General features: G+C 38.0%; 1 protein-coding gene and 1 pseudogene across 1 annotated transcript in view; one reads left to right on the top strand and one right to left on the bottom strand.

The window, feature by feature from the left end:
* Positions 1-26,512, top strand: part of Dnajc1 (DnaJ heat shock protein family (Hsp40) member C1) — a 199,953-nt gene that overhangs the window by 114,490 nt on the left and 58,951 nt on the right. The window contains exon 8 of the mRNA XM_031369105.1: positions 7,898-8,061. Within this exon, the coding sequence (XP_031224965.1) occupies positions 7,898-8,061 (164 nt within the window). The remainder of the gene's footprint in view (positions 1-7,897; positions 8,062-26,512) is intronic.
* Positions 43-666, bottom strand: LOC116089744 (annotated as a pseudogene).

Here is a 26,512-nt window from a genome sequence, read left to right as displayed (position 1 = left end):
TCACAATACAGTTAGTTCTAGGAGGCCAAACACTTGCCCAGTAACCAACACTACAAGTAAACATCTATGCTTAGATCTCTTTCATGGCCATTCCAAAGCAATAGAACTATTAGAAATATAAGGGTCCACACTTGTAATATCAATTATACAGAACCAATTGTACATTTCTTCAGCTTGAATTTCTTGATTAGATTAAACCATTTGCAATCCTGCACTGCCCCAGCACCTCATTGAAGCCCTCACAGAGCTTGACATCACTCTGGTTCAGAGCACACTCCAGAAACTGCTTAATCTCTAGAGAGCAAGGTCCAAAAGACTGCTGGTTCTGCAGCTGGGCTCCCTGAGGCTCCTGGTAAGTGATGTCAGGCTTTGCAGGCTCGGCGTTAACACCTCCGCTGAAGCCCCCAGTGATGGTGTGACCCAGGGTGTGCCCCACTGCAGAGCCCACAGCCACACCGGCTGCAGTGGTAGCAATCTGGGCCATTAGGCCTGGCTGCCGAGGTGCAGTGGCAGGTGAGCCAACTGCAGATGGTGCAGCTGCTGCTGGAGGCTGAGCTGCAGGTGCTCTTCTGGGAGCAGCCCTCATCTGAGGGGCCCGGCTGGCCGGGGGAGACACCCGGGAGGTGCGGCTTCGGCTTCCATGCAACATCCTAACTGCTTCTACTCTCGGCATTCAGCGAAGACAAACTGCCCATTTCACTGCTTTCATAACTTGCCATTTTAATCTAATTTTTATAAGAATCAACTTACTGATAAAATTTTGGAGTATGTACTAGAATTATCTAATAATAGCAAATTAAGAATATATACTGCCTGAATGAAAAATTGGGGAGATGTTTATCACAATGTAAAATTTACATTGGATATTTGTAACCATTTTACATGTTTAAAATTTTCAGGTTTAAAAATTACTTTTTCTTATTTTATTACTTTAGAAAATCATGTAAAGAAGTAAAAAATTTTAAATAGACAGACATCTGGAAGTTGTCTCTTTTTTAGTAAAGACATGTAATAAACAGCCTTGTAAAGCTCATATGAAGCCAGCGTGATGAACCCATGTGATGTTTTCATGTCAGTGGTGTTTTAGAGAAGGTGACATAATCATTGTTAGGAGCATTAAAGAGCAGTTGCTGTCACTGTTAGCAGACTCTGAAACTGTCATGTATTTTTAAGTCTAAACTCTAATGGTTACATGTAAGGAATTTTTAATTTGTTAACTTCATTATAGTTTTTGCATTATATAGTTTAGAATTCATATAAAATGGCCCAGATCCCCCAGTGTGTGTTTTACCTTCCCTTTTCTTAATTTTAAAGACTACCATTTGAATTATTTTCATAAAAATATTTTGATCTACTTGATTAAGTACAATAGGTATATATTAGCAATTATTTTATGCTGCCAGTTTTTCAAGGCCTAACTGCTTCCCTGCCCTCAAGCCTGTCTGCTTAGCCTTACTGCTTAGATTGTATGCAGAGCTGGAGGGCTGAACCAGAACTAACTTTGAGGTCAGCTCTGACGCTCTTACTAAAATTGAATTGCAGAGGAGGAGCTCTAAAAGGGTAATTTTCTTTTTATTTAGTTTTTTGAGAATTTCACACATGAGTACTGTATTAACATCATTTCTACCCTTCCTTGTTTCTCCTCCAACTCCTGCATCCCCTTCACTCCCTCTCAAAATCATGACCTCGCTTCTTTAGTTATTATTGATAGGCATACATATACATATGACTATATTTTATGTCTATTAGTTACAATGGCTGTGAGCAACGATGGGGATTCTGAAATAGAACCTAGATCCCCTGGAAGAACAGCCAGTGCTTTTCACTATTGAACCATCTCTATCTCCCCACGTGGATAAATTATTTTATGAGGATTTATTTGTCTTTTATACGAATGGGTGTTTTTGCCTGCCTGCATGTATGTATGTTCACCATGTACATGCAGTGCCCATGAGGGTCAGAAGAGGGCATCAGAACTTTTAGAACTGAAGTTACATAGTGTTGTGTAGTCTGCATGGGTGCTAGAAGTCAAATCTGGCTTCTCTGTGAGAGCAACAGGTGTTTATAACCACTGAGGTATCTGAAGACAGCTACAGTGTACTTACATTTAATAAATAAAAAATCTTTGGGATGGAGTGAACAGGAGTGAGGGAGAAGAAAAAGTATCTGAAGATAGTTACATTGTACTTACATATAATAAATAAATCTTTCAAAAAAAAGAAATTACCATCATCATTCTTGTTTATTTGAAATAACATGTTAGTAACACTGACATAGCATAGCTTGCTCGCTCGTTCTCTTGCCTCTCTCTAGACAGAGAGTACAGTCCAAATGGTATGGTGCATAGCTGTGAGGCCCATTAGCATTCAGGTGCTCTGATTTTATTTCGTTGTCGGACAGAGGCAATGCCTTACTGTGTCATTCTCACTGGCCTGGATCTCACTGTGTGGACCAGACTGGCTCCAATTCACAGGTTTGCTTTCACGGCCTTCTCAGTGTTGGGAACTACCATGCCTGGCTTCCAGTGCTATTTTCATTTTTGTTTTGTTTATAAGAAAATTCCTCTTCTGTTGAATTGGGTTTGAACCTTTGTCTTCTATCAGTTGCCTGAATGTATGCAGAGCTGTTCCTTCTAACTAGTATGTGCTGCTTCTCTTGTCTGTGTATTTCCCCTTTGCCATGATTATGTCTTCATTGTGTGGCCATGGAAGTCAAGTGATTCTTGGCACTTTTTAAAAAAATATATCATTTCTGTTAGTAATTTGTCATTTAATATAAAGTTGAGATATTTTGTAGCTGAGGAAGAGTGTGTTTGAGTGTGCAAGTGGGCGTTGGTGTTTCTGTCTGTCTTGCAGAGTAAGGATACCGGCAGTTCCCCACTGGTATTCACTAGCATTGTGTGAGGATGGCACTACCCACTATGACCTAAACTACAGATTCTCTGCTTAGTCTCCTGTGAAGCCGGCCTTTCAGGGAAGGTAGAAACCTCATACTGCCAGCTGGGCAGGAAGTACAGATTATCAGTGCAGTCCGCATGGACCACACGGACTATCTGGGACCCTCATCTACCTCTCGGCCTGTCCTGGGGAAGGATGGGGCTTTGTTACTATTTGACAGTTTTCCTATCAACCTTTTGGATGTGGGGAAGTGAATGTGGCTGTAATTTGGTTTGGTTTGGTTTGATGTGTCTTGCTTTCATGAAACAGAGTTGTGGTTGTCTGATCATCAGAAAATCTCCGGGTCTGCTAGAAAAACATATGTTTAGGAGGCTATGATCTACTGTATGCTGTAAGGCATGATTCATGGCCAGAGAGCACAAATCATCATTGATAAATATGCAGTAAAAACACCTTCAGAAAATAACTGATCATGGAACTAATTTATAAAATTTCTCATTTTAAAATCCCACTCTATAATAAATAAACTTCTTTTGTTGGAAATTTTGTTAGTTTTGTATTGAACCCAAAGCCTCGTATATTTTAGGCAACTGCTGTCACTACATCTTCTATCACAAAATATTACATTTTTTTCTTTTTATTTCTCTTGAGCTCCAAACTCCTTTTTATTTTGTTTAGATGGTACACTAAATTGAAGGTGTCTCTTAAGGTGTTAATGCATTAATCATTGTTTTGATAATCTTACTGAATAAATTTTTCTTTTGAAAAACAACTATTTTTCTTCATTCACTACATATCTAATGAATGAATCATAAGTATAAACTCTGCTATTTTGGTTTGTTATTTGTTTTGTTCTTTGAGTTTTTTGTTTGCTTGGTTTATTGGTTGAGTTTAACTTGATTTTCTTTTTTTGAAGCTTACTTATCATTAAAAAATAAATGTTTTTTAAATTGAAAATAGATTCTTTTCTCATATGCTATATCTTGATTATAGTTTCTTCTCCTTCCACTCTTTGCATTTCCTTCCCACATCCCCTCGCTCTGGATCTACTTTTTTCTGTCTCTCATTAGAAAAGAACATATCTAAGAGTAACAAGCATGACAAAATTAAAATATGACAGGAGGAAGCAAAAACTTTCGTACTGAAGTTGAACTGGCAACCCAACAGGAGGAAGAGTCCCTTCAGCAGGCACAGTCAGGAGTCCCGTAGAAATACTAAGCTAATCGCTATAATATATGCAGAGAGGACCTGGGCTTGCTGGTTAGTCTCTGTGAGCTCGTGTGTGCCTTGCTTAGTTGATTGAGAGGGCCTTGTTCTCCCAGTGCCCTCCATCTGCTCTGGCTCTTACAGTTTTTCCACCTTCTCTTCCATGGGATTCCCCCAACTCTGAGGGGAAGGATTTGATGGAGACCTCCCATTTAGACTATCTCCACATAATGTCTGGCTGTGGGCCTCTGCCCCATCCCATCTGCTGCTGGGGTAAGGCAGATCTATGACCATAGCAGAAGATCATTAGAAGTCATCTTAGTAGTTTGTTTGTTTGTTTTGTTTTGTTTTTTCCTTCTTTTATGACCAGTTGTGTTTGGTTTTTCCTTGGGTCTCTTGGTTACCTAAGTGGTATCAGGTATGGGTTTCTTCTCATGGAGTGGACCTTAAGTCAAATCAGACATTGTTTAGCTCTTCCCACAAGTTTGGTGCCACCATTACACTAGCATATTTGGCAGGCAGGACAGATTTTAGGTCAAAAGTTTTGTGGCTGCATTGGTGTCCACAGTTCTCTTTCAGTAGCTTTCAGATTTTATGATACTTTTAAAATATTTTATTATTTTTAATAGTGTGTATGTATGTTTTGTCTGTGTGTAGGTATATACATGTGAGTACAGGTACCTACAGAGACCAGAAGTGTCAGATTGCCCCTAAAGCTGGAATTACAAGCAGTTTGAACTACCACATGGGTTCTGGGAAACAAACTCAAGACCTTTAGAAGAGTTGGTCTTAACTGCTGAGACATCTCTCTAGCCCTACAATCAAAATTTAATGAAAAAAAAATTAGTAAGATTCTCACAAGCAACATCAAGATACTGAATATTTTTATTTAACTCTGAAATTTTTTAAAGAAGACTCACCATGCTGCTAAAAAGAGAAATCTTGGAGTTGATTTTCTTGAGTGAAGTATAACTGATGTTATTACATTCAGACTTCTTGTACAAGTACCTATACTAATTTTGTAGGTTTATTGAACTATGGTTATTGGAGGAATACTGAGAGTACTTTGCCAGTACGAATCTTTGGGTCACTTACGCATCTTTTTTAGACAGTTAGTTTTGGAAATACTTTTAAATTAAGATTTTGCCAATGCAAAATGTTGGATGGTGCAAACTTACAAATTTATTCTTAAAAGCACAGATTTTATATTTACGAAGCTGCTATTTATTGGTTTTAGAAACCTAGCTTTACAAGTAGATCTGTGTTGTACAGTCTTTTACACTTTATGCTTGTCTATAGTTTTGCCATAGAATATGTAAGTACACACATACACACACACACACACATATACTTCTTATTCATATATATCTTACTTGTTTTTTGCTGTGGTGTTGCTTCTCTTTTTCTTTATTGGTTTGCACTATACTGCTTCTCTCCTTCATCTCATCCCCTATGTACCTTCATATAGTATTTTAATATTATATAATATGGATATATAATATGGAATATATCTATTATATAATATCAAAGACTGTATAATATCCAATTTAATAAAATAATTAAATATGTGTGTAGACTTGCATAAACATAGGATATATAGAAGCATGATTTTTCTTGAAAATATGGAATCATATGTTTTTGCTACTTAGACTCATTGAAAAATCCAGAAATTATCACTGTAGCTGTGCTTCAACAATAACTTTGTATTTCTCTATGAATCATCAATAATTATATGGTCACCTCTCTTCTGAGGCATTTACTGCTGACAACTATCTCTGTAGAAACAGTAAATAGTCTTACACATAAGCACACACATATCTATATGCATGCCCACAATAATTTTCAAATTCTGTGATGTTCAGAAAAGTCTTTAATTTTGATAGATCTTCTTAGACTACTCTCCCATAAGGTTTTAATATAATAATTCACATTTTAAAACACCCCCACCCCAGTTTAAAAAGAGCCTTTCCTCTGCCAAGAATATGTTATTAGATCTTTTAAAGTTCATACCCATGTAATAGGTCTTGGAATTAGTTGAATTTTAATTTCTTTAACGTGATAGCTTAGCTTCTTTTCTTTCTTCTTGGCCTTGTGAATTTATTCATTTGGATTGCCTATGATTTTCATTTACTTTTTCTGTTGATGTGCCTAGCCTCTTATTTATACAACCAATTTCTTTCTATAATCACTATCAATTTTCTGTTTTTCCTGTGAGTTGCAGAAACTGTTTCCAAATTTGTTGTTTCTTAGTGTTTATCTTTTAAAATTAATTAACTAATTGGTTTTGGAATTTGGGATTGTCATATGTTAGGATTTCCTCTTCCTTTATATAGCACATGTGATTTTTAAGTTAATTTTTGTAAGATTTTTGGAATTCCATTTTCAGAAATCTACTCTTTTTTTCAGATGAAATTTATTTTTGTGTATATTTAGAAGATTCTGTCTTGTTCTCTCAGATGAGCACTCAGTCTTGGCATCCATTGTTAAGTCATTTTCCCTCTGAGTGGAAGGATTTTTGGATTGTTTGGGTTTTTTTTTCTAGATATTTGATGATTTTATCACACTGACATGATACTCACATTCACACACAAATATTGGATGGTAAAAATGTAGGTCTTGGACTAGGGGAGTTTGTTCATGAAAAAGGAGCAGCTGCTCAGAGCTATCATTGGTGAGAAGGAAATTCACAGACAAGCCAAATGGATGCCAGACCTCCTTTGAAGGCTGGTGAGGCAGTGCCATCATCACAGGAGTGTCGGGGTGCACCAGTCCACATGAGGCTCTGGGCTGCTGCTGGTTGATCTCTGCAGCCACCATAGTATTTCATTCTTGGGAATATCTTTTTTTTTCTTTCTTTCCTTTTTTTTTTCTCTCTTTCTTTCTCTCTTTCTTTCTTTTTTTTGTTTTTGTAATATTTGAGACAGGTCTCTGTATAGCTCTAATTGAACTTACTCTGTAGACCTTGCTGCCTTTGAACTCACAGAGATCTTTCTGCCTCTGCTTTCTGAATAATGTGATTAAAAGTGTGTGCCACTGTGAATACCCGTGGAAATATTTTTATGCAATGTTTGACAAATACTCCCAGATTAGGTTTTCTTTTTAAAATATTGAAAATATAAAGGTATGCAATCTATTGAGAAATACTTTGTTTTTGTGAATGTAAAAATGGACACTCAAACACTTGTTACTTGTTCAAAACTTTATAGCTAATGTGCAATTAAGGGTATGATTCAAAAACTAAGGGTTATAAAGGTAGCTCAATGGTTAAGACTGTTTCCTGCTGTTTTGGAGGACCCAACCTTTAATTCCCAGCACCCAGGTTGGACAAGTCACCAGCTGGATCACCAGGTACCTATAACACCAGCTTTGGGATATCTGACACTCTCTTCTGGTCCCTGTGTGCACCTGTATATACATGGCACACATTCATATAGAAACACATATATACACACAGATACAAATAAATCCTTAAAAAAGTTAATACACTAAGTTAAAGCTCTCTCCATTTTGTCTAATGAAATGTTTTAATGAAAGGTACTTTGAAAACTAAGGTATATGCAAACTAGTAGTGTGAGTATGTCATCATCACGCTGGCAGCGTCCGAGTGCTTTAAACAATGCAATGTTCATTGAGGAGTAGTGCACACAACTATTTACAACAGAGCAATTCTGTCTTGACAAAATAACACTGTTTATGTGTTCTTCAAAGATGTAGTCTATGAATACAATGTTAGAATATTTTAATTTTTTTAATTCTGAACAAACCTTAATAACTTTTTAAAATATTCTTTTTAGAACAGAAGAAAGTTAAAGTTAAAAAACCAAAACCAGAATTTCCTGTGTATATGCCTTTAGAAAATGCATATATTCAGTCTTATGATCATGGAACGTCTATTGAAGAAATTGAGGAGCAAATGGATGACTGGCTGGAAAACAGGAACAGAACACAGAAAAAACAGGTAAACTTTTAAAAATTGATTTAAGGAGCTGGACGGAGATCAGATTCAAAGCCTAGGCAAGCATAACTGTTGAGCTCTGGCCTTACCTTCAAGGTGTTTGATGGTTAATTTGTGTGTTTGTAATTGTAAAAGTTGGTCCAGCTGAATATCCCAGGTTAGCCCAAAATCTGTTATCATTTTGCCTCTGTCCCACATTCTGGGATTGCAGGCTAGCACCATTTCTCTAGTTGTAAGTAAATGTTTAAACTGGTTTTCACTGTTTCATAAGAAACATAAAGTCCACTCAGTATTGTCACACAGCTGAGCAGGCTGTTAGAGAGCAAAACTGCTAAGCATTGCTAGGATAAAGGACTAGAACTCTGACCAACAAGAGAAGGCAGAGGATAGAGCACTTACCACCCAGCTTGATGACGCAGGGTCCACCTTTGGAACCCACATGACTGAAGGAGAGAACTGCTTCCCACAAATCGTCCTTTGTCCTGGGAGGGGATTTTATCGTTGTAGAGTGTTCTGTAGACATTGTATTGCAGAAGCACAGGTATTGCTTGTCTTGAAAGATCTGCAAACCTCACAGTGACTCCACCCAGCTTTCTTTATTCTGTTAGGAGGCCTCACTACTGCTCACTTTCGTTGCATACTACTTGTCTGTTTAAGTGGATTGCATCTTCTTGCTTTAAATTTTAAAGGTCATATGTGTCCAGATTTTTGTCTTAGTCCTTTTATTGGAATATAACTTTGTAGAATATTTCTTAATGATCCTCTAGATTTCAGTGATACCTGTTATAATATATCCTATCTTTCCCTGACTTTACTGATTTGGACCTTCTCTTTTTTTCCTTTGGTTGTTAGTTTGACTGAGTTTGTTACCTTTATATTTTCCATGAACCAAATATTTGATTGATTGATCCTTTCTATTATTTTAATGTCTGTCTCACTGAGTTCAGCTCTGATCTTTTTTTCTTTTCTTTTACCCAGTTTGTTTATTCTTTTTAAGACACATCACTAGATTGTTTGAGAGCACTCTGTTTTAATACGTTTGCTGTATTTGACAGATTCTTATACATTGATTCATTTTTATTTAATTATAGGAATTATAAAATTCCCCATTTTCTACAGTAGTTTACTTTCATTCAAAGCATATTATTCAGGCTCCATGTGTTCACATAATCCCTGTAGTCCTTTTGTTATTGGTATTTAGCCTGGTCCATTATGATCTGTAAGATATAATAAATTATTTTAGTTTTTAAAAATTATTAAGATTTGCCTTATGTTTTCCAGTATGCATTGTTTTAGAAAAAGTAGCATGTGCTAATGAAGAGTGTGTGTACTTGGTGTTGATGCAGAGTGTGTGTACTTGGAACTGATGCAGAGTGTGTACGTGGACCTGAGAGGACACTTTGCAGATGTCTATCAAGTGTACTTTCCTCTGTAACATAGCTGATGTCTCTCGGTTGTTGGGTTTTGTTTGTTTGTTTTGTCCTGTTTTTTGGTCTGATTGGTCACTGGTGAGAGTAAAGTCTAACACTCCTTGCTTTGGTCTGTTTCTCTCTGTATGTTATGTCTTGTAGAGCTTTATTAAGTTGGGAGTTGCAAGCTCACTGTTTATAAGTCTATGATCATTCTATCTTCTTGATGACTATTACCTTAGTGAATATGTTAGGATTAGTGTAACTAGAGCTTCTGGCTTGAGGGCTGTACTTGCCTAGAATATTACTCGTCATCATTTCCCTTCTGGCTTTACTGATGAGGTGAGCCTCCTGAATGAAGGCAGCACCTCTTGGACCTTTTTAAAAATATAGTCAGCCTTCATCTTCTACTTGGAGAACTAAGACTGCTTATATTTAAAATATAGTCAGCCTTTATCTTTTACTCGCAGAATTAAGACTGTTTATATTTAGAATATAGCCAGCCTTCATCTTCTACTTGGAGAACTAAGACTGTTTATATTTAGAATTATTGTGTGTGTTGATAGTATTAGACTCACCTCTCCTAATTCTTTCTTTCTTCCTTTTCCATGCTTTTATGAATGTATGTATTCTTCCTCTTCTACTTGGTCTTTTAATGGAGTCTCTGAGTTCTGCTATGTTCTGTTCTTTCTTACTCCTTATCACTGTCTGAGGCTTGTAAATAATCAACCATGACTTCAAGTCCTGACTCTTGTTTTCTCTTCTGTTTCATCCAGTCCATGAGTGAGGTTCTGAACTATGTGTGTTTTACTTTCATCTGTTGAGCTTTTTACTTCCAAGATTTTTTTTTCCTTTCTCAAAATCCCTATCTCGTTATTTTCTCACTCATCTTTTGTATTACCTTTTAAAACTTATTCAGCTATTTCCTTGTATATTCTTGGTATTCATTGATCTATATAAAACGTCCTCCTTAAGGGCTGAGAGAGTAGGAAAGACTCATGGATGTGGGGTCCACAACACTGGTGCTGTTTCTCCTGCAACTGTTACAGGACACCAGTTTTGTCTAGTTGGATCCAGTTTGTCAGCTTGGGGCTTCTACTTTCCCTATTCTTTTTTGTTTAATTAATTAATTAATATATTTACCTCACACACTGCACCTGCCTCCAGTTCCCTCTCACAGGTGTCCTTCTCCATCCTTCCTCTCCTCCTCCTCTAAAAGAGTGGAGCTTCCTCAGGTATCCCTCACTCTAGCCCATCAAGTCTCTCACTGAGGCCAGACAAGGCATTCTTGTTGGAGAGTGGATACCACAGTCAGGCTGTAGCTTTAGGAAGAACCTCCGCTCTATCTGTTGGAGAGGTCCACATGGAGACTGGGCTGCATGTCTGCCACATATGTGCTAGGAAACTTGCTCAAGTCCATGTGTATTCTTTGGTCGGTTGAGAGTTCCCAGAGGTCCAGGTTAGTTGACTCTGTTGGACTTCCCGTGGAATTCCCATCCCCTTCAGGGCCTTCAATCCTTTCCCCAGCTCGGACACACAACGATATGAACTAACCAGTATCCACCCCAGAGCTCCCAGGGCCTAAACCACCAAACAATGAGTACGCGTGGTGGGACTCATGGTTCCAGCTGCATATGTAGCAGAAGATGGCCTAGTTGGTAATCAATGGGAAGAGAGGCCCTTGGTCCTGTGAAGGCTCTATGCCCCAGTGTAGGGTAATGCCAGGGCCAGGAAGTGGGAGAGAGTGGGTGGGTGAGCAGGGGGAGAGAACAGGGTTTTTTCGGTTTTTTTGTTTTGTTTTGTTTTGTTTTTCCCCCAGAGGGGAAACCAGGAAAGGAGATATAATTTGAAATGTAAATAAAAAAATATCTAATTAAAAAAAAAAAAAGAGTCCCTGACCTTCGTCCATTGTCTGTCTGTTTGTGGGTGTCTGTGTCTGTTTCAGTCAGCTGCTGGGTAGAACCACTCAGAGGACAGCTATATTAGGCTCCTGTCCTTAAGCATAACAGAGGCTCATTAATAGTGTCAGAGATTGGTGTTTGCCCATGGGATGGGTTTCACTTTTGGCTGGTTATTGGTTGGCTGTTCCTCCCATCTCTGCTCCATCTTTGTCCCTGCATTTCTTTTAGACAGGACAGATTGTGAGTAGAAAGTTTGTGGGTGGGTTGGTGCCCTTATCCCTCAACTGGAGGAGGTCCAACAGGAGGTGGCCTCTTGAGGTCCCACGTCCCCACTGTTAGGCATCTTGGTATTGACTCCTGGGATCCTCTCCAATCTCAGGCCTCTGAGATGTTCTCCAAAGTTCCCCTTACCCCTCCAGCCCTGAAGGTGCAGATTTTTTCTCCATTCTTCTCCTGGCCCTCGGGGTCTCTCTCCTGTGTCTGTACATACAGTCACTCTGGAAATCAGTCTGGTGGCTTCTCAGAAAATTGGTAATCGTTCTACCTGAAGACCCAGCTATACTGCTCTGGGCATATACCCAAAAGATGCTCCACCATAACACAAAGATAAGCGCTCCACTATACTCATAGCAGGTTTAGTTGTAATGACCAGAAACTGGAAACAACCCATATGTTTCTCAACCGAAGAATGGATACAGAAAATGTGGTTCATTTACACAGTGGAGTACTATTCAGCTATTAAAAACAAGGACATCATGAATTTTGCAGGCAAAGGGATGGAACTAGAAAATATATCCTGAGTGAGGTAACTCAGACCCAAAAGGACATGCATGGCAAAACCCAACTACCAAAGACTGGTACTGCTTCTTCCATCATGGGTAACCTCACTGGCCATGTGCCATTCTCTTCAGCATTGCAGCCCTTGCTTCTCCTGTACACATTCTGGGTTGTGTCAGACACTCCTCCAAGCCATTGCCTGTACCATGTCATTCTGTCTTACTTGCCAATTCCAGGGTATCCATTGACACCCTGAATTGTGACTGTTCTGTATTAGCTGATCTCCAGAGGAAGTGAGTCTCTAACAACGGGTCTTTTATTATGAAAGCTTTCTGATTGTAGCACTCTCGAGAATTTGCTGTGTGATCTAATTAATTTTTCTCTCAAGCTACGTTGTTCAGGAGCAGTGACTTTTAGACCAATCCTAAATCTGGGTTTAAAGCATAAAGAACCGTGGGCTTTCCGAGGACTGTTGTTGACTTTGTTTGTACTTTTTGGCTTACCTTATGCCTCAGGATGATATTTCCTCCTTTGTATGTAAAGTGAGGATGACCTCATAGTATGCATTAGGAACTATTCTCTCTTTTCCAGAAGAATATCTAAGTTGTTCAGAATACTAGAGTGAGTTATTTCTTATGTCCCCATATCATTTTGTTGTCTATAGAATCTTTTATTTAACCCTTTTATTTCAAATATTCAGGGAATTTATATCTTCCCTCATTTTAATCCTGGTCAAGTTCTCTAGGAACATAATGTATTGATGTTTAAAAATCAGTTTTTACCTTTATTGATTTTTTTATTATTATTTTTCAGTTGTTTGGAATTGATTTTTTGTTTTTGTTTTTGCTATTCTACTTAGTTTGTTTTGTTTCTAGGTCCTACAGTTTTTAGTTTTTGAAATTAGTTTATGTCTATGTATGTTTGGAGCTGTATGAACATCTGTATACCACATGTATCCTTGGTGCCAGAGGAGGTTACTGGCTCTCTCGGATCTGGAGTTTGGCAGCTGTGAGCACCATGTGGATGCTGGGAAGGGAACCAGGCCCTCTGAAAGAGCAGCAGTGCTTTAACTGATGAGGAGCCATCTCTTGTAGGCTTTTCAAAACTACTTTTTTGTTTGTTTGCTTGTTTTTTGTTTTTTAGAAACAGGGTTTCTCTGTATAGCCGTGGCTGTCCTGGAACTCATTCTGTAGACCAGGCTGGCCTCGAACTCAGAAATCTGCCTGCCTCTGCCTCCCAAGTGCTGGGATTAAAGGCGTGCACCACCACCGCCTGGCCAAAACCTACTTTTAGTAATGGTTCTTAACTGCTGTAACCTTCCTTCTAGCCCACCACCCACCAGAGGTAGTAGAAAGGAAAGGTTAATAGCAAAGGAGGAGGTGGACCTATTTAGAAATAGTTCTTTGGAGCAAATCCAATCTACACTGTCAGTTCGGTTCCCATGAGTTAGCAGTGACAGCTTGACCCATTCGCAAACAGCCTTCACAAATCAGCAACTGTACATCAATCCAGAAAAACTGCAAGGCTTTCTGCCAGTACCACCACAAGTTTTTTGATACATTTCTCTCTATGAAGTCACAACAAACAATGCCCAGCAAAGAATGGTAAGGCATAGTGAGGTGAAAACTTAAGGGATCTTTGGAAATGGTCAGTTGGATGGTATTTTGCTGGGGCAAACACATGAAGGAACATTTAGCTGAAGTAGACACAGAACTGATGTTCTGCTAAAGCAAGCACATGAAAAGACACGTGATAAAAGAATGTTTGCTAAAAACATGCATGTATTTGTTTGCCTTACATTGTGTAGTTGTACATTTGTCAGAACTCCATAGAGAGAAACACACCAAAAGCTCCTGGTGCTGGGCTGGAGTTTCTTGCTGCTTCCCAGGACTCAGGATGATTGGCACAGTGACGTCAGCTGAGACAGATGCATGTGCTGAGGCAAGACCCATGAATAAACACATAAATGTAAGAACATAAAGCTAGAGTCATATATGAGAGAGAAGAGTATCGGTGCTTATCTCTCTTACTCTGTGTTACCTCACTTAATATAATATTTTCAGTTCCACTCATTTTCTTATAAATTTTGTAGTTTCCTTTTTCTTTATAGCAGAATAAAATTATATTGTGCATATATAATACATTTTTATTTTCTATTCATCAGTTGATAGACATATAAGGTAAGTCTATATCCTGTTTGTCAGTAGACCAGCATTGATCCTGGATGTGCAAGTGTCTCTGTAGTGGAAAATGAAGCCTTTGATATAGCTAGGTTTCATGATAGACCTATCTTTAACTGTCTCAGAAGCCTTCATTCACACTGAGTTCTGTTCATGACGGTCCTATCTTTAACTGTGTCAGAAGCCTTCATTCACACTGAGTTCTGTTCATGATGGTCCTATCTTTAACTGTGTCAGAAGCCTTCATTCACACTGAGTTCTGTGGTGGCTGCCCCAGCTTACACTCCCCCAACCGTGGGTAAGAGTGTCCCCTTTCTCTGTCACCGTCACCAGCATTTGTTATTTGTTTCCTTTCTGACTATAGTGATGTGAAGTGCATGTAATCTGCTATTGTTCATCTGTTACTTTACATCTACTAGTACTTATTTTATGCAGTTGAGTGGCACCTGTGTTTGGGTTATATATGTTTAGAACCAGAATGTCCTTTTGATGGATATTTCTCTCAGTCAGCATGATGTGGACTTCATAAATTGGAAATCTTTTGATGGCTAATGACAGAGAGCTGTTTCAATGTTTATTAGCTGTTTGTAGTTCTTCTTTTGAGAGACCTTTTTTAGTTCCATAAGCTATGTTTTTAATTGGATGGTTTTCTTGAGTTTCTTGTTTAGTTTCTTAAGTTTCTTGTATATTCTGAATACTAATCCGTCATCAGACCCACTCAGTAGCATGCTTCCTCACTGCTTTGACAGTTTCCTTTCCTGACAGCTCTTTAATTTGATGAGATTCCAGTTGTCAGATCCTGGACTTCATTCCTGGTCAATTGTCCTTATCTATGTGCATTTCTTGAAGCCTACTCCCTGCTTTTTTTTTTCTCTAGCCATTTTAAAGTTTCTTTCCTTATCTTGAGATCCTTGATCCATCTGGAGTTGATTTTTATGGGTATTAGAGATAAGGATATGGTTTTATTCTTCTCTGTGCAGATGGCTAGGATTCCCTACTTGACTATTGGTCAAAGATGCTGGTTTTCTCCAGGGTACATATTTTTTGTCTTGTCAAATATTGGATGGCTGCAGCTGGGTGGCCTTGTGTTTGGGTGTCCTGTTCTGTTCTGTTCTAGTATATTGATCTGCATATCTATTTTAGGTCAGTACCATTCTGTTTTTATTGCTGTGGCTCTGTGGTAGCATAACATGAAGTCACATATAGTGATAACTCTAATTGCCTGTCTGAGGTCTTACACTTCAATATGAATTTTAAGATTTTTTTTTTTGACTATGAAGTACATCATTGGAAATTTTGAGATTGTATATACCAGTATATTACTGTAGATGGGATGGGCATTTTCACTATATTTATGAGTATTACAGTCTTTCCATCTTCTAGTATCTCCTCTAATTTCTTTCTTTGATAATTTAAGGTTTCCATTGTAGAGATTTTCACATCCTTGGTTAGGTTTATTCCAAAGTTTTGTCTTTGTTTTCCTCCTTAATGTCTTTGACAATAGGGTGAATAGAATTGTTTCCATGATTTATAGCTAAAAAAAAAAAAAAAAGGCCTACATAAAGAAATTAAAGGAATCTCAAATATCTTAATGATACACCTTACAGCCAAGCAAAAACAAACCAGCCCCCAATCAGCAGATGGAAAGAGGTCATTGAGTACAGAGACTAATTTAAAAACTAAACAACAAATAAACAAAGTATCACTGAGACATGTTTGATTTTTAACAACACAAATTGGCAATCTTGATCCAAACTTACAGAAGGACCATATTCATAAACTTGGAGATAGAAAGGAAACCATAACAACAGATATCAATGGAATTCATAAAACCAATAGGTCTTACCTTAAAAACATATATTCCACTACATCGGAAAATCTAACAGATGGATTTTTCTGGATAGATATGACCAAGGTGAGATAAGAAAAAAATCTTTAATAAACACTAAGATGACAAACAGCTGTGATTAAAAAATCTTCCAACTAAAGCTTCCAAAAAAGCCCAGGCCAAGATAGACTTACTGGTGAATTATACTAGACCTTCAAAGAATACCAACACTTCTAAATTATTCTATTCAAAACAAAACTCAACAAAGGAACATTATAAAATCTTCTAAGAAGGGATACTGTTTTACTTAGGGTTTTACTGCTGTGAACGGACACCATGACCAAGTCAAGTCTTCTAGAGGATGGCGTTTAATTGGAACTGGCTTACAGGTTCAGAGGTTGGTTCAGTCCTTTATTAAGGTGGGAGCAAGGTAACATCTAGGCAGAGCTGAGAGTTCTACATCTTCATCTGAAGGCTGCTAGTGGAAGACTGGCTTCCAGGAAGCTAGGGTGAGGGTCTTAAAGCCCACACCCATAGTGACACCCTACTCCATAAGGCCATACCTTCTAATAGTGCCACTCCCTGGACCAAACATGCATAAACCTTCACATTCCACTCCCCGTCCCCCATAGGCTTGTTCAAACACATGAGTCTATATGGTTATAAATCAATAAATGTTACAACTTATACAGATGAACTTAAGGATAGAAGCCATATAACTATCTGGATAGATGCAGAAAAGATATTTGACAAAACTCAAGTCCTGAAGAAGTGAGAAATAGAAGAAATGAAGTATTCATTATAATAAAGGCTATATGTTATTCTTCAATTTCTTCTTTGATTCCTTTCAGCAATGCACTGTTGGGTAAGTGGATCCATAGCCTGAGTTTCGTATGTTACTAGAGTCTTTGCCGTTGACTTCTATTATTCTTCTGTGGACTGAAAGAATACAAGGAATTATTTCAGCTTTTTTATAATTGTTGAGAGTGCCTTGTGTCCTAGTACATGATCTGTTTTAGAGATTGTTCCATGGGATGCTTTTAAAAAAAAAAAAAAGTATGTTCTTCAGTATTTGGATGGAATGTTCTACAGATGTCTCAAGTCCATTTGATCTATATCATTTAATTCATATATTTCTTTGCTTACTTTTGTTGAGAATACCAGTCAGTTATTGAGTAGTGTAAATATTGAGAGTAGGGTATTAAAGAAAACCTCTTCTGTTGTTCTGTGACTTTACATCAGTATATGTTTCATGAAACTGAGGGCACCTATACTTGGAGCATATATAATTAAAATCATATTGTCCTCTTGAGAGATTGCTCCCTCAGTCAGTATGAAGTAACTTTTTCTCTTGTCACTAGTTCTTATTTGCCAGATATTAAAACCTGAGTGTTGGGCTGGAGAGATGGCTCAGTGGTTAAGAGCACTGACTGCTATTCTGGAGGTCCTGAGTTCAGTTCCCAGAAACCACATGGTGGCTCACAACCATCTGTAATGGGATCAGATGCCCTCTTCTGGAGTGTCTGAAGAGAGCAATGGTGTACTCATATATATAAAAATAAATAAATAAATAAATCTTTAAAACCTGAGTGTTTCCTGGGCCCATTTGTCTGAAATACCATTTTACTTTTTCTGTCTGTTCTCCTTAAAGTTCTATTGGATTTTTTATGGTAGGGTGTATTCTGTGGAGGCAGCAAATGGATAATTGTTTATGCTTTTTAATCCAGTCTTCTAGTGTATGCCTTTTGATTTAAGAATTCAGACCATTAATGTTGAGACTTGTTATTGAAAGCTATGGATTGACCTCTGTCATTTTGTTGATTTCATAGTACATGGTTTTCTTCTTCCCTAAATCTAAAATCATTATCTTAGTGCTGTTTATACTGTTCCTGACTTATGTAAGCATTTGTTTTTCTCTTTGTTGAAGGGTTCCTTCAACTACCTTCTGTGGCCATTTGGTCTTTTTATTATTAAAAGACTTTATTTTTCCTTCTTTTTTTCTATTTTTTTAAGGTAAGTTAGGCCATTGGATTAAGAATATATCTTGTATCTAGAGCTGGAGAGATGGGTTAGTGGTTAAGAGTACTTCCAGATGTCCTGAGTTCAATTCCCAGCAACCACATAGTCGCTCACAACTGTCTGAAATGGGCTCTGATGCCCTCTTCTGGGGTGTTTGAGGAAAGTGACAGTGTACTCATATAAAACAAATAAATCTTAAAAAAAAAAAAAAGCCAAAAAACTTGTATCTGTTCTAGGGATTAGTGCTATAAATCTCCTGTGAACACTGGTTTTATTTACTTTACATTGTATACTTTTTATTATTTGAATTATGTATTGGCTACCTGTACTATACATTTAACAGTGGTTTTGCTTTCATTCAGATTGAGACATTCTAATTTCCTTTTTTGCTTGTGAAGATTTACTTATATATATGAGTATTTTGCCTGCATGTATGTATGTACACCTCATATATATAGTACCTGCAGTGATCAGAAAAGGGTAGGAGGTGCCCTGGAACTAGAGCCATGGACAGTTGTAAAGTGTTTTGTGTATGCTAAGAATCAAACCTGGGTCCTCTGCAAGAGTAACAATACTCTTACCCACTGAGCCAATCTGCTGTTAGGCTCATGGTACATGAGAAACATCATGGAGGAAGGGTGGAACGGAGAAAACTGTCTACTTATGGCAGTGAAGAGGCAAAAAGAAAAATGGCAGACTATGAGTAAGTCCGTTGAGGCACTCTCCCTCTTCAGACACGTTTCCTCCAACTAGACCTTCCCAACAGTGTATCCAAAATGTAAATCCATCAATGGATTAACTTTTGATAAAGTTTTAGAGCCCTCATAAACTAGTCACTTCTGAAAAGCCTATCAGTTATCAATCATTTTCTTGATGTATGATTCTGGGGATAGAGAATTTATTTTATGTTCATCATGGACAAAAGCAGATGACATGACAGATGGAAGAAGTGTAAGATGGTTCTAAACATCCCTAGCAGGTACTATGACTTGCTGTACATGAGTAGCTTGCTTAATTCTTTATAAAGTACTTTTTTCCTAAGAACATTTGAAGGCCAGTGAGATCTATTTAATGGAATCATATACATTGTTTTCTTGTTTATGAAAAAAAGCATTGAATTATGATGAACTTTGCATGATGTACAATATAAGCAAATTGACATTAATCTATATTAATCAGAGTTCTCTAGAGGAAAAAATACTGATTGAGTGTATGTATATATAAACTTTATCAAAAATTAATTCATTGATGGAATATGTATGTATATATAATATGCATATATATACACACATAAACACACATGCACACATATGGGATATATTAGAGTGGTTTACAGGCTTCAGTTTGGCTAGTCCAACACTGGTGGTATCTTGACAGCAAGACCAAGAATTCAATAGTCCTTCACTGCACACTGCTAGATATCTCAGCTGGTTTTCAGTCAACGTTGGAATCTGAAGAAGTAGGCTCTAATACCAGTGAAATACTGCCTCAGCAATGGGACAGACAAACTTGCCAGAAAAAGTGAGGGCAAGCCAACAAAACACAAAAGCTTTCTTCTTCCATGTCCCATCAGAAAGTGAGGCCCAGATTTAGGGTGGATCATCCCACCTCAAATGATCAATCAGGAAAAATCCCTCACAGGGTGTGCCTACCTTCTTGGGTTTTAGTTGATTCCAGATATAGTCAGGTTGACAACCAAAATTAGCCATTTCAAATAGCTACTCCTTACCAACTTGACAGAGTTGTTTTATTTTCAAATGAAAACAATAACCAGGTCATAATTATTCCTAACATGATGTAACTATCCCACATATAACTACAAATACATTATATATTTTAGAAGAGGCAGCAGTATTTCTTGAGGGACATCATTTTGATTATTATAACTTAAGTACAAAACCCTCTAATATTATCTCAATTGGTGTTATATTACATGATAAAGAAAATGAGAAAAACAAACACTAATGCCTGCTTAAGATATATATATATATATGCACAAACACATTCTTAACAAAATATAACAGAAACACTCATGCCAATTATAATCCTCATTTCTGCAGCTGGTCCCTGTATTTTATACTACCTATTCTGTATTCTCTCTACACTCGGCAAGACTCTCAGCTTGGCTGGTTTCCTGGAGGAATGGCCCATACCTTCCTTTCCTAAGGGTCTGTGCCCTCTATAATCCCACCTGGATTTGGATGTTCTCATTTCCTGTTGACGTTCATCACGTGGTAACACCAAGAGAGGCCCCTTACACTCCAGAGATAATTTCTCACCTCCATTGTAGAAAAGCAATCCTTTTTCTCCTTGGTAGTCTGGATCAGTATCTCCTCGGAACACAGTCCTTCTTGAGCCTATTGGGTTAAGGGCATCAGAAGCCTACAGTGGCCAAAGGAAAGCTGAGCTTCAAATTCAATGGATGTTTTTGTGTCTCTTGTCAGGAATGTTCCCTTCTCTGGAACCAAACTTCTAGGCTAGCAGACTTAAGGTCACAGGAACAAGGACGCAAAACATTTCCAAGTAGGTCACTAAGGGCGCTAGTAAGTGAGCCATCCCATTTTCTATCCCTTGACTCATGGACTCGTGAATCTTGGCTATGGAAGAAACTGTACTACATATTAAATGCTGATTCAGAGCTTATGCTGCCTTCTGGAGAACCCTGCCCACTCCTTTAGGCTGCCGCTGCCTAATTAGAGCTGTAACTGTCTTCAAGGATCATTCCATTCTGCTATTCACCCAGATGCTTGAGGGTGGTGAGGAACATGTATGAGGTACATATACTTCTCTGGCTATGAAGTGAAGTTCCTTAGTATGATGCAGTGCCATGTGAAATATCATGACAATGGATGTGGTATTCTGTAAGTCCACAGGCGATGGCTTTGGTAGAACCATTACATGCAGGAAAGACAAATCCTTAAGCCAGAATAAGTATCCCTTACAGAATTAGCAGTAAGGACATGTGTTGTCCTTCCCATGGAGGATATGGGCCAATGTAGTCAACCTATGACCACATTGGTTACTCTGAGGAATAGTGCCATATCTGGGTCTCAGGATTGGTCTCTGCTTTTATCAGATCTGGCACTCCGCAGCAGCAGTGGCTAGGTCGGCCTTGGTGAATGAAAGTTCATACATTACCCCAGCCTCTGCCACTATGACCACTTTGTTCATGGGCCCATTGGGAAATGACAGGTATGGCTGGAGAAAGAGGTTGACTGTCCACAGAACGTTTCTTCCTATCTATTTGACTACTCAACTCCTATCTTTTGATGAGCATTTACATGAGACATACGTACCTTCATATCTTTTACCCATTTGCAAAGCTCTATCCACATACTTCTTCACTGATGTCTTTCTTACCAATTTTCCAAGTCCCTGGCCATGCAACCAATCCATTGACTAGAGCCCATGAATCAGTGAACACTTTGGAAGGACCATTTCTCTTTCCAAATAAAATGTATGACCATGTGTACTGCCTAGAGTTCTGCCTGTTGTGAAGGTTTCCCTTCCACAGTGTCTTTCAAGGTTGTCTCAAAAAAGAGTTGTAATGCTACAGCTTATCCATACAAATTATTTCACCATCTTCAGTGCTTAAAAAGCTCCACTTAGGAGCTGGAGAGATGGCTCAGTGGTTAAGAGCACTGACTACTCTTTTCAAAGGTCCTGAGTTCAATTCCTAGCAACCACATGTTGGCTCACAACCATCTGTAATGGGATCTGACGCCTTCTTCTGGTGTGTCTGAAGACAGTGACAGCGTCACTCCCTTAAAGAAATACAGGAGGGGCTGGCAAGATGGCTCAGCGGGTAAGAGCACTGCCTGCTCTTCCGAAGGTCCTGAGTTCGGATCCCAGCAACCACATGGTGGCTCACAACCTGTAATGAGATAGGATGCCCTCTTCTGGTTCGTCTGAAGACAGCTACAGTGAATTACGCTAGAGCAACCAGGGCTGGAGCGAGCAGGACCTTCAAAGGTCCTGAGTCCAATTCCCAGCAGCCACACACATGATGGCTCATGGCCATCTGTACAGCTACAGTGTACTCATACACATAAAGTAAGTAAATAAATCTTAAAAAAGAAAGAAAGAAAGAAAGAAAGAAAGAAAGAAAGAAAGAAAGAAAGAAAGGAAGGAAGGAAGGAAGGAAGGAAGGAAGGAAGGAAGAGAGAAAGAAAGAAAGTATAGGAGAACACAAAAGTAAACAGCTAGAGGCCCTTAAAGAGGAAACACAAAACAAAAGATCCCTTAAAGAATTAGAGGAAACCACAAGCAAACAGGTGAAGGAAATGAACAAAACCATCCAGGATCCAAAAATGGAAATAGAAACAGTAAAGAAAGCACAAAGGGAGACAACCCTGGAGATAGAAAATCTAGGAAAGAGATCAGGAGTCATAGATACAAAATACAAGAGATAGAGAATCTCAGGGGCAGAAGATACCATAGAAAATATTGACACAACAGTCAAAGAAAATGCAAAAAGCGAAAAGGTCCTAACCCAAAACATCCAGGAAATCCAGGACACAATGAGAAGACCAAACCTAAGGATAATAAGTATAGAAGAGAACGAAGATTTCCCACTTAAAGGGCCAGTAAATATCTTCAACAACTACATAAGACTGTTAAATTGATTGTTATTTTATATCAAACAACTTTTATAATACTTATTTTTATTGTTATAATATTTTATAAATTTTAAGGAATACGATAAAAAAGATATTGTAGGTATTGAAGGTGGGGTCTATGGGAGGAGCGGTGGTACAAAAGGGGAACAAGAATGTGATTCAATCCTATTTGATTAAAATATGTTTTTAAATGTTAATAAATTCAGATAAATTGAAATCATGTAACTTTTCTCATCATAATGCAATAAAAGTAAAAAAAAAAATAAAGGCATGTGCCACCACCAAAAAAAATATATATCTTCAACAAAATTATAGAAGAAAACTTCCCTAACTTAATGAAAGAGATGCTCACGAACATACAAGAAGCCTATAGAACTCCAAATAGATTGGACCAACAAAAGATTCCTCCTGTCACATAATAAACAAAACACCAAATGTACTAAACAAAGAAAGAATTTTAAAAGCAGTAAGAGAAAAAGGTCATATAAAGTAACATATAAAGGCAGGCCTATCAGAATTACACCAGACTTCTCACCAGAGACTATGAAAGTTAGACGATCCTGGGCAGATGTCATACAGACCCTAATAGAACACAAATACCAACCCAGGCTACTATACCCAGCAAAGCTCTCAATTTCCATAGACAGAAAAAACAAGCTATTCCATGACAAAACCAAATTTGCACAATATCTTTCCATAAATCCAGCCTTACAAAGGATAATAGATGGAAAACACCAACACAAGGCGGGAAACTAAACCCTAGAAGAAGCAAGAAAGTAATCTTCCAACAAACCCAAAAGAAAATAGCCACACAAACAATCACTTTCCCTTAATATCTCTTAGCATCAATGGACTCAATTTCCCAAAAAAAAAAAAAAAGACATAGACTAACAGACTGGATACGTAAACAGGACCCAGCATTTTGCTACACACAGGAAATGCACCTCAGTGACAAAGACAGACACTACCTCAAAGTAAAGGCCTGGAAAACAATTTTCCAAGCCAGTGGTCCCAAGAGAAAAGTTCAAGTAGCCATTCTAATATTGAATAAAATCAACTTTCAACCTAAAGTTATCAAAAAAGATAAGGAAGGACACTTCATACTCATCAAATGAAAAATCTACCAAGAAGAACTGTCAATTATGATCATCTATGCTCCAAATGCCAGGACATACACATTCATAAAAGAAACTTTACTAAAGCTCAAAGCACACATTGCACGATAATAGTGGGAAACTTCAACACCCCACTCTCATCAGTGGACAAATCATGGAAACACAAACTAAACAGAGACACATTGAAACTAACAGAAGTTATGGACCAAATGGATTAAACAGATATCTATAGAACATTCCATCCTAAAACAAAAGAATATACCTTCTTCTCAGCACCTCATGGTATCTTCTCCAAAATTGACCATATAGTTGGTCACAAATCAGGCCTCAACAGATACAAGAAGATTGAAATAATCCCATGCACCCTATCAGATCACCACAGGCTAAGGCTTTCCTGCAAGCAGAGAGCACATGCTGCTGGAATTATTCATTTGGGTCTGCTCATTAGGAGAGAACTGGGCCTTCTCATTTTTATGCTACAGTATTCTAGCATGGTGCACTGAGAGACAGTAGGCAGTTGGTCCTTGTTATACACAGACCAAGCTATGAGCACTTGGCTCTCCAATGTATGGCTGTTTCTCTTAAGTAATTGTCACCAATTTATTCATCCAGGTTGTGAGAATTCCCATTGTTCCACTTTGCCAGCACTTGATAGTGTGTGTAAATTCTTTTTGATATCTCAATGTGGATTTTAAAAAATTTGGTTGGTTGTTGGGTAAGAGGATTTATTTTAGCATTTTTCTAAAATTGGTATGAAATTTATAAAATGAAATTACCTTTCAAAAGTAAGCAGTTGAGTGTACTCATAATATTGGATGTTTACCACTTCTACATAGCTCTAAAACATTTTAAAATATTTTATTGTCCCAATAAGAAACTGTACCTACCATGTGGTTGCTCTGCCTTCTTGACTCCTACCATCCCTTATCAGCCACAGTGAATATCCTGTGTCTATAGATATACTACGTGAATGTTTAAGACAGAGCGAGGATCATGCAGTTCCTTTATTCTTTCACTTTAGTATGCTTTGTTGTTAATCCATATTGTGGCTTCTTTTAATTAAATAGTCTGAACATTTAGGGTGTTTCTGCCTTTAGACATTCTTGTAAATGGTACTGATATGGATATATATATGTATATATATGTGTGTGTGTGTATATATATATGTGTACATATATATGTGCATACATATATATACACACATACACACACACATATATACATACACTTATAGGTACATATATATACATATAAGTGTATGTGTATATATATATATATGTATGTGGGGGGGTTTGTGTGTGTGTGTCTGTGTGTGCACAAGTGCTGTGTTGTAGATTCTACTTTTCTTTGTATACAACTAAGTAGAGTTGCTGGTTCGTGGGATAATTCAGTGTTTAGAATGGAGGACATCTGCAGTCTGTTTTCCACAGCACCTGTACTGCTCCAGTTTCATACCCTGTGAGTGTACGAGGCGTCCATTCCTGGTGTCTCTTTACCAGCACTTGTCTCTTCAGGGTTGCTACAGCATCCTACTGTGCTGTCATTGTACTTTAACTGTCACTCCTCTGATGACTACTGATTATTAAACATCTTTATGTGAGCCGGGCATGGTGGTTCACACCTTTAATCCCAGCACTCGAGAGGCTGAGACAGGCAGGTCTGAGTTTGAGGCCTGCCTGGTATACAGAGAGTTCCAGAACAGACAGGATTGCATAGGGAGACCCTGTTTTGAGGAGGAAACAAAAGTATCTTTATGGGAATGCTATGCTGGCTTATATGTGTTTCACTCAAGAAACACTTTTGGGGGCTAAGTTTTTTTCTTTTAGTTATTGATTTCATAACTATTAGATACATGATTTTTCTTAGTTCTGTAGGTTTTTATCCTCATTTTCTTAAATTTCCTTTCATGCAGTTTAAACTTTTATTAAATCTAATTTATATGCCTTTTTTTTTAAAGATTTATTTATTATTATAAATGAGTACATTGTAGCCCTCTTCAGACACACCAGAAGAGGGCGTTAGATCTCATTATGGATGGTTGTAAGCCACCACATGGTTGCTGGGATTTGAACTCACAACCTTCCAAAGAGCAGTCGGTGCTCTTACCCGCTGAGCCATCTCACCAGCCCATTTTTATGCCTTTTTATTTGTATGCTTTGGTAGCCTGTCCACTGTCAAGTAAAGGACATGAACGTAACTCCTGTTGTTTCTGTATGAATCTTATAGTTTTGCTTCTTAAACTAGCTTCTTGATTCATTTTACATTAACTTTTATATGTAATATGTAGTAAAGGCCCACTGTCATTGTTTTGAAAACACTAAAATAAAATCCATTAGCAAGGCAAACCAACTGGGAAAAAAATTCCACCATACTGAGGTATCCACCAAAAGAATTAAAAGGAAAAACTGTACGCAATGTGTAGCAATGGAATGCTCATAAGCCAAATGTGTACAATAGTTACAGTCCCTGGGGCAACAGCTAGCATCTAGGAGAACTGAGCAGTGTGCGTACTCTACCATAAAGCTCAGTCAGTGCACAGGAAGTGCTGACCGAATGCATGCTCAGTCAGTGCACGGGAAGTGCTGACCGAATGCATGCTCAGTCAG

The sequence above is a fragment of the Mastomys coucha genome, unplaced genomic scaffold, assembly GCF_008632895.1.
Source record: "Mastomys coucha isolate ucsf_1 unplaced genomic scaffold, UCSF_Mcou_1 pScaffold15, whole genome shotgun sequence".
In the NCBI taxonomy this organism is placed as follows: Eukaryota; Metazoa; Chordata; class Mammalia; order Rodentia; family Muridae; genus Mastomys; species Mastomys coucha.
The sequence above is the reverse complement of the archived record's forward strand: the minus strand, read 5'-3'. Positions and strand labels throughout refer to the sequence as shown.